The sequence below is a fragment of the Carettochelys insculpta genome, chromosome 9, assembly GCF_033958435.1.
Source record: "Carettochelys insculpta isolate YL-2023 chromosome 9, ASM3395843v1, whole genome shotgun sequence".
NCBI classification, from domain to species: Eukaryota; Metazoa; Chordata; order Testudines; family Carettochelyidae; genus Carettochelys; species Carettochelys insculpta.
Window position 1 is genome coordinate 64771104 of NC_134145.1, and position 8874 is coordinate 64779977.

Here is an 8874-nt window from a genome sequence, read left to right on the forward strand (position 1 = left end):
TCTTCCCAAAACCAAGTGGGAAAGAAGGGGCTTTCAAAGTCTGGGGGTACTTTCGAAAGGCCCCCAGCTACACAAGCAGCACGCGTTTTGAAAGCAGCACATTTGAAACTCGCGCATGGCTGCCATTATGCTAATGAGGCACTGCATATTCATGGCAGTACCTCATTAGCATATGACAAAGTGGCTTATTAGCATACCCTTTTCGAAAGGCGAGGGCTAGTGTAGGCACAGCCACACATAGAGAGAGAGAGAGAGAGAGCATGCACAGTAAGTTCACTCACACACGCACACACAGATAGAGAGAGCGCACACAGTAAGTTCACACACACACACACACACACACACACAGATTGAGCGAGCGAGAGAGCACACAGTAAGTTACAGCCCTGTACAGCCTGTGAACTGGGCTACCCTGCTGGGAGATGCACTGTTAGCTGCTCGCCTCATGGAGATGGTTTGCCTGGAGGGCTGGGAGAGCTCTCTTCCTACGCTCTTGCCCTGGCCCATTTACTTCCCTGGATACATTGGCTATGCACTCCCCAACCATCATCAAACCTCAGAAGGTAGGTTACATCATTGTTCACACGAGAGACAGGCTGTAGTGTTGCAGTGCATGTACTGAACAGAAGGTCATTCAGTTTTTCATGTTGTAGGCAGTGGGGCAAAGGGAGGGTCAGTGACAGTGCAGGTGTGAGTACCATTGGAGGTTGAAGAACTATTGTTTTAGGCTCACTGCAGTTTGTTTTCTGACAGTATTCTGAAATAACTGCCTGCCAAAGCTCGGGGAGTGGCTGTCGCTGGTAAGAGAGATTGCAGTTTGAAAGTGAAAGGTGAGTGAGCTCTCCAGAGCTCTCCGGCTTCTCATGGAGATGGCACTAACAACAGTTTTGCAGATCTTTCCCTTAAGCTGGCAACAGTCCACCTGCAGAGTAGAACGGCTCCCAGCCACTCTCATGCATGTCCTAGGTGGCTTCAGCTAGTTCCTTAAATTTATCTAAATATTTTGCAACCTGTTCTTTCTCTTTTTTCCTATGTTAGTTTATGCTAATCTCTTGTACTATGTTAGGGTGAGCTGTTCAACACATGCTTTGGTCACTTGCAGCGGTGGCTGCTGCTGAGTGATGTATGTATTCTCTGTATGGTTCTTTAAAGCACTCCGAACTCCTGTGTGGTGAAGTGGGATCTAGAAATGTAGAAACGGTCATGTTATTCAAAGAGTGTGCACGGCAACTGTCATACTGCACTGCTTAGCAGGCTGGGAATTGCAGTTGCAGCTAGTAGGTGTGAATGAAAGGCAGGTCTTTGGGATACAGAATTCTGGCCTAGATGAGCCACGCCTCTGATTCTGATGCTTTAAAAAGCCAAGGGTCTTTATCTTTTCAAACGGGTTTGTTTAAGGTGACGTGATCTGCTGAGATTGTTTTCAGTTTGGAAGAACAGGATTTGCTGACTGACAGGAGACACTGAGAGCCTAAGGAGCAGCAATTAACCGAGCGTACAGGAGGAGGCTGCTGAAATTGCTTTGTGCGAGTAAGGTTCAGAAAGTGAGAGAAACCACTGTAAGGTCAGGTAACTCACTGTCATGCCTGTTTAACCAGTAAAATCTCTAGACAGCAGCTAATGCATTCTGCCATTCATTGGCTAGAGACTTCGCTGCACAGTCCATTCATTATCAAAAACTTCAGCCACATCCTTGGTGCAAAAAGCCCAGACTTCCTGATCCTTCCTAGTCCTAACTGACCTGGGGAGTGCTGTACTGGTTACATTATTGGTGATCATATTTCATTGTTTGAAAACCTCCCCTTTTGAATACACTGAATACTGTCCCGGAAATTAAGGGCTTCAATACAGTGTGTAGGTCCACTTTCCTAATAAATATACAGGGCCTTTCCCAAGCCACAATGGACAGAGCTCTTGTTGCAGCTTTGCTGTGCTGGTTGATTTGCAGATAACATAGTGGCTCAAGTCTGTGTCATTGCAGTGGACTTTGCATGATGGCTGCAAAATTAAGCATTCCTCTGGTCATTAGAAATTCAGTGCCCTTTCTGTGGAGTGAGCAAGATAGCCCAAGAAGTCTTGCAAGGCTGTGATGTATCACCCCTACCAGTTAATAATGCCTTGGTTTGTAAAGAGCGTGAAAAAAAAAAGTGCTCCTTTCAGAAAATGCATCTGCCAGGCCAGCGAATGTCTCGCATGAGTTTGTCATTCCAAAATAGCATGGGCTGTACTGCAGGTTCCCCTCCAGTGTTTGGTGGTGGTAAGTTCCCTTTGTACCAGCTTCATGTATTGTTTATTCACATGCCGTTGAGGGTGACCACATGGCACATGAATTCTTTTCTTAGTGCTGTCCATAAATCTGTGTTTGAAAATTGGTCTTTTAGCACAGATTTGTTCTGGTGTCCATCACTGCTTGTGATAGGGGTCTGTGTTTGGTTTTTTGGTACAAGACCAAGTTCCTGTGTACTTGAGCATTTGGTGTTCGAGCTCCTTAATGAGCACTGGGACCAATTTAGCAAGAGCTCTGGATTGTACACCACTTCATATGGTCTAAGGAACTTTTCCTACTTGATTTCACTGCTTATATCAGAAATGGAGCTAATGCTCACTGTTCAGGAGGTGGAGAGGGTAGATTAATTATCAGCAGATCATCTGATGAAAGGCTTGATATAAATGCATAGGATGCAGTCCTGGCTTTGTTGAAATCAAATGGGACTTTTGCCATTGACTTCATGGAAGATAGAATACCAGCCAGTCTCAGTATGGGAGAAGGATTAGAAGTTGTTTGGTTCATATTTGTGGGGAGGAGATATTCAGTTTTTAAGGCTCCATTGCTTGGAATATTTAAAAGGTTAAACAAAATACTAGAAAATGTGCTTCAGAGAGTAATCCTGTAGTGACCGCAGAACACAGCTCAACAGCCTATTTTAAACATAGAATCCTAGGGCTGGAAGGGACCTCAGGAGGTCATCTAGTCCAGCCCCCTGCTTCAAGCAGGGTCAACCCCCAGTGAGTCATCTCAGCCAGGACCTTGTCAAGCTGGGACTTAAAAGCCTCGAGGGATGGAGAATCCACCATCTCTCTAGGCAACGCATTTATAGGTCTGTTCCCAAGCACTACGTTAGATGATAGCCAGTGTTGTTCAGTCTAGTCCAAAGGACATGTAACATTGTGCATTTCCCTTTTTTTAAAAGAAATAAGGGACCCACTAGCTACAGTTTAATAGTACACCACGATGGATACAGAGGTTTAGTTTAACTCTTTTCCTCTAGTGATACCTTAGTGGAAACCCTGCCAGAAACTCTCATAACACCAACTTATTGTTCCATCTATTCTACACGTGACAGACTTTCAATTTGATGAATGGGTGACCATGCAGAAGAAGTTAAGAACCATAGAAATGACCCTATTCAGTTAGACTGTGGTCCCTCTGGCTCTGTGTCCACTCCCAAACAGGGCCAGTACAAGAGCCCCAAAAGGAGTATGAAGCACGGGGCAATTTTGGAGAGCTCTACTCTCTTCCCCTCCCAGCTCCTGCCCTTTAGAGGGTTAGGGTCGCTCTGAGTTTGGGGCTACATCCCTAACCATCATGGCTAGTATGGACCTATCCTCTATCAACTCACCTCATTCTATTTTGAGCCCATTTTTTGCCAGGGGATGTTGTGATGGCCAAAAGTGTAACTTCCAAGGGTCAGTTATACATTGCATGAAAAAGAGTTTCTTCTCGTTTCAATTCAATTGACTTGTTTTCAAATATGTGGCATATGTTTCCAGCTGGTTTGGTGGGAATGCTGCATTTATTAAGGGATTGGCTTTTAATTTTTTCTTGTCGTTCAGTGTGCCTTTATCACTTATTGAGCTGAGGTGTGGGTGCCTGTTGGAGAAAATGAGACACGGTCACCTGCAGCAGGACGATTAGCAAATTGGTTAGGTTAGCAGTCTGTAATGAGCACTAATGAACTATAGGTATAGCTATTTCATCCACACTGTTGAGCAGCACCAAATACTCTGTCTGTATATTGTATGGATGCATTTGAAAATTGAAGTAACATTATTAAACAAAAGGTAGTTACATAATCTACTGAAAGAATGTGTTGATGTCTCAACCAGCGAACAGAAGTGTCAATTTTTGGAAAACCTGCCCCCTGGTAAGTGTAATTGGTCTGTTAGATCAATGCACAGGGTTAGAATGAAATACAGGTAATCCCCATGCCTGTAGGTGGGCTCTTTGGAATAACATACCACAGTGAGCAGCAGGGATGAAAGTGTGACTGCAACGTTATCCGAGGCCCAGTGAAATTCTGTGAGGCATTTGCTGTGGAGATGCTATTTGCATCGCATGAGTTCTGTGCTTTTGTTGGTCCTAATGCCAACTAACAGGGCCTGTCTTGTGAAAACACAGAGTTCAAAAGCAGAACGAAATGCATGATACTCCCTGATGTGAGCACAGGAAGAGAATCGAGCAGCTGATCAACTTCGCTTCAACTTTGGACAATTCTGTTATTTCTGGTTTCTAGCAAGTGCTGCGTAGCACCTCCAGTTTTACTGCTCTAGACATGAGCACTCACATCTTCTCCTGAGGCGATTGCCTGCCCTCCTCTCCCTTTACAAAGCACAGACACTAGAAATCACGCCAAATGAAGCAAACATGGCAAAGATAAACCAGTCACAAGAGGTGTATGTTCCATGCACAGTAGGTGCCTAGAGTCACCAGGTGAGGCTGTTGCATAGTTTTACATGTTCTTTTTCCCAGTGTGTGAGCAGTCATTGAAGTGCTGTTAGTTTTGTGATGTGTGGTCTATTGAAAGGACCCGTTGCAAACAGCAGGGGCATTTGCCGTCTGCCTGCATCTCCCTAAAGGTCTTTCTTCACCCTTGGTGCCAGGAGGCTAGAGGTTGCAGTTCAAGGGCCCCTTGCTGCAAGCAGAGACTAGTGTACATAGTCTTAATTGATGTCAGTGATCTGTTCGTGTGATTTGAGTTACTGGTTTGTGTACGCATTTGAGAATTGGGCCTTTAGTATAAGAACATAAGAATGGCCATACTGGGTCAGACCAAAGGTCCATCGAGCCCAGCATCCCATCTGCCGACGGTGGCCAATGCCAGGTGCCCCAGAGAAGGAGAACAGAAGACAATGATCAAGTGATTTATCTCCTGCCATCCATCTCCTGCCCTTGTACTGAAGGCTAGGGCACCATACTTTATCCCTGGCTAATAGCCATTTATGGACCTAACCTGCAAAAATTTATCAAGCTCTTTTTTAAACCCTAATAGAGTCCTGGCCTTCACAGCCTCCTCGGGCAAGGAGTTCCACAGGTTGACTGTGCGCTGTGTGAAGAAAAATTTCCTTTTATTAGTTTTGAACCTACTACCCATCAATTTCATTTGGTGTCCCCTAGTTCTTGTATTATGGGAAAAGGTAAATAATTTTTCTATATTCACTTTCTCCACACCATTCATGATTTTATATACCTCTATCATATCGCCCCTCAATCGCCTCTTTTCCAAACTGAAAAGTCCCAGTCTCTCTAGCCTCTCCCCATATGGGACCCTTTCCAAGCCCCTAATCATCTTAGTCGCCCTTTTCTGAACCTTTTCTAATGCCAATATATCTTTTTTGAGGTGAGGAGACCACATCTGCACGCAGTACTCAAGATGTGGGCGTACCATAGTTTTATATAGGGGAAGTATGATATCTTTTGTCTTATTATCGATCCCTTTTTTAATAATTCCTAACATCCTATTTGCCTTACTAACTGCCGCTGCACACTGCGTGGATGTCTTCAGAGAACTATCCACTATAACTCCAAGATCCCTTTCCTGATCTGTCGTAGCTAAATTTGACCCCATCATGTAGTACGTGTAATTTGGGTTATTTTTTCCAACATGCATTACCTTACACTTACCCACATTAAATTTAATTTGCCATTTTGCTGCCCAATCACTCAGTTTGCTGAGATCTTTTTGTAGTTCTTCACAATCCCTTTTGCTTTTGACTGTCCTGAACAACTTGGTGTCATCTGCAAACTTTGCCACCTCACTGCTTACCTCATTTTCTGGATCATTGATGAACAAGTTGAACAGGATCGGTCCCAGGACTGACCCCTGGGGAACACCACTAGTTACCTTCCTCCATTGTGAAAATTTACCATTTATTCCCACCCTTTGTTTTCTGTCTTTTAACCAATTCCCGATCCATGAAAGGACCTTTCCTCCTATCCCATGACCACCTAATTTACATAAAAGCCTTTGGTGTGGGACCGTGTCAAAGGCTTTCTGGAAATCTAGGTATATTATGTCCACTGGGTGCCCCTTGTCCGCATGTTTATTAACCCCTTCAAAGAATTTGTGTGTACTAGTTTGGCCACTGGTAAATCTGGATCATTGTACAAGAAGAACCTCTGAAATCTGGGGCTCTCTGGTCTGGAAATATCTGTGGTCCAGCAGGACTTTGGCTGTCGCTGGACCAGAGAGCCCTGGCTGCCAAGAGCAGGGGCCAGCTGGGAGTCTGGTGGCCAAGAGCCCTCGCTAGGGCCAGGCAGCCACTGTTGGTCCAATATCAGGAAGGCCGGCCACAGGTTGGAGCCTCGGTCTGGAAGCTGACCTGGGGCTGGCAGCTGGGAGTGGTCTGCTGGCTTGGAGGGGAGAAAGCCTTGAAAAGAGAGACAGAGGCCAGCAGGAGAGCCTTAATCTTGCCTGGTCCAGCAAACTCCCTGATTCAGGACCACTCAGGTCTTGGAGGCTCTGGACCAGGGAGGTCTAACTGATGTAATCGGTCAGTTACAGCACCGTTAGCATCACACACAGCCCTACTTCATACAGTACTCTGTTGGCCTGTATTAAAACCTCAGGGAGAATCCTTCTTTGGCTCAGCTTGCTCACTGCAGACATGATTCCTCATGCCGTGCCCCTTGCGCAATCACACCTGTGCAAAAGAGGCAGCACCCACTACACTCTCACAACAGTAGTGCTTTACACATCCTTTTCGCACGTGTGAATGGGGAGGCGGGCCTTGTGCATTTTCACATGCATCTCATTTGACTGGAGGCTCAAACCACCCACCCTTTGCAGTTGCTTTGTGGAGTGGGGAGGAAATTGCCTTATGTCAGTTGTCAGAGGAACCAGGGCTCTGTGGTAGGGGGAGGGGGGAGGTGTCTGTCAGTCTCCCAAACGCACAGAGGGTTACACACCGAGCTCTGTCACTGCTGCTACTTGCTACATTTGGTTGCCAGGCCAAGCATTTCCAGTACAGCATGCTGCAGCCTGGGTATTCTGCATTGGCGTCTGGGTAAGGAGGTCTGCATTACAAGCCTGACCATATTTTTTCTCTCCACAGGTCAAACTAGGAGCGAACAAGCTGCCAGATGAAAGGGAGTTCTGTGCTACTGTCAGGACGATAACAGAAGCTGTTGAGCTAAAACTAGCAGATCTTAAATACCACTGTGCTCCTCAAAAGAATGGAGCGCATGGTCCATACAGGCTGGTATTTAGCACCCAGCATTCTGCTAAGAAAACAAGTCGCCCCAGGCCAGTATTGGACGAGCCCATTTCCCAGGCTCTTCATGCCACAGAGGTGATCAGTGACCTGCGAAGGAAGGAGGCTGCCCTGGAGAGGGAACTGATGCAGTTGCAGGAGGAGTACAGACAGAAGCTGGATGAGATTGCAGAAGGGCTGGTTGGCGTGATTTGTATCCCACCTATGAAGAGATAAGGCCTCATCAAGAAAGGACAAGTGACTGGAGCTGTTTAATCAGAAGACACAATACGAACCATGGCCTGAGGGAGGGGGAAATGAAGATTTGAAGGTAGTTCCAATTCTCAGCCTTGAAAACACAATTTGTCACTTCTTTATAGTGTGTGTTGGGGCCAGAACACTGGATCCTTGTGGTTCTGACGGTAGCCCCTTATTACTCACCTTCTCGATTAAATTCTGCAGCAGGTGTAGGAGGGCAAGGGGTGGGTTTAAATCACTCCCTCTTCTAGAATTCTGATGCTTAGGTGAGGCACAGGTCTCGCTTTCAGAGCTCTCTGTTTCTAAACGCACTGCATTTGCAGGTCTGCAGACTGACATACTGACAGCATTCACTACAAGTGACCATATTTATCACTCAAAAACACCCAGCAACACAGCAGAAAGGAGCACAGCCTTTGTCGCTAAGAGGGACACAAAGCACCAAGAATGAAAGGGATCTGAAATGTGCAGGAAAGACTGCTATTTATTTCAGCTAGTTTACATATTATGGGGCAAGGCATGGGATACATGCAATTATCACAAAATACAAAAAGCTTAGTAGCAAGTAAAGTGACATTTTCACTGTTCACAGCCATGATACACGTCAAAGGATCGGATTCTCTAGAGGAACACCCATTTTTATTAAGGTGTGTACAGGATTCAGTTCTGAGGCACAGTGATATAGGGTATCCAGTATAAAATGTTTCTGTAAAATCAAATAAGGCCTTAAATTGTGGGCGTTAAGAAACCCCACAGTCTGCCTCTGGAGACTTCCCCCCAGAATGTAAACACTTTCATTTGGCATTAGGGTTTTGTTCCTTTCTGCTTGCTTTCAGTAAGAAATGTGCTTTTATTCTCATGGTTTTCCTTCAGAAATAAAATCACGGTTGTGACCACCTATCGCTTCTGTATTGCACTGAGCAGCTGCAGGGTTGCCCTTGTTCGGCTGCCTGTCCGTTACTCCCAGTGCTTCTGTCTGGGCCAAGAAGAGTTCAAGCCAAAAGTGAAAGTGCCTTTTGGGGCACCATTGTGTTCAGGTCATCGTGTCAGTATTGTGGTTGTGAGCCGAAGTCAGGCTGGGGCAGAGGGCGCAGACAGACTCTTCAATCTGCTGCCCTGCACAGTGTCAGTTGCTACCGTGCAGAG

At 45.8% G+C, this 8874-nt stretch overlaps 1 protein-coding gene across 4 annotated transcripts in view; it reads left to right on the top strand.

Annotated features, from left to right (window-relative positions):
- TEDC1 (tubulin epsilon and delta complex 1) overlaps positions 1-8626 on the top strand; it is a 68970-nt gene extending 60344 nt beyond the window's left edge. For 3 of the 4 annotated variants that reach the window (XM_075003090.1, XM_075003093.1, XM_075003092.1), the window contains one exon: positions 7333-8626. In XM_075003090.1, the coding sequence (XP_074859191.1) occupies positions 7333-7707 (375 nt within the window). In that variant the 3' untranslated portion in view covers positions 7708-8626. The remainder of the gene's footprint in view (positions 1-7332) is intronic. The other variant, XR_012646595.1, reaches the window with a different exon arrangement.
- The last annotated feature ends 248 nt before the right edge of the window (positions 8627-8874 follow it).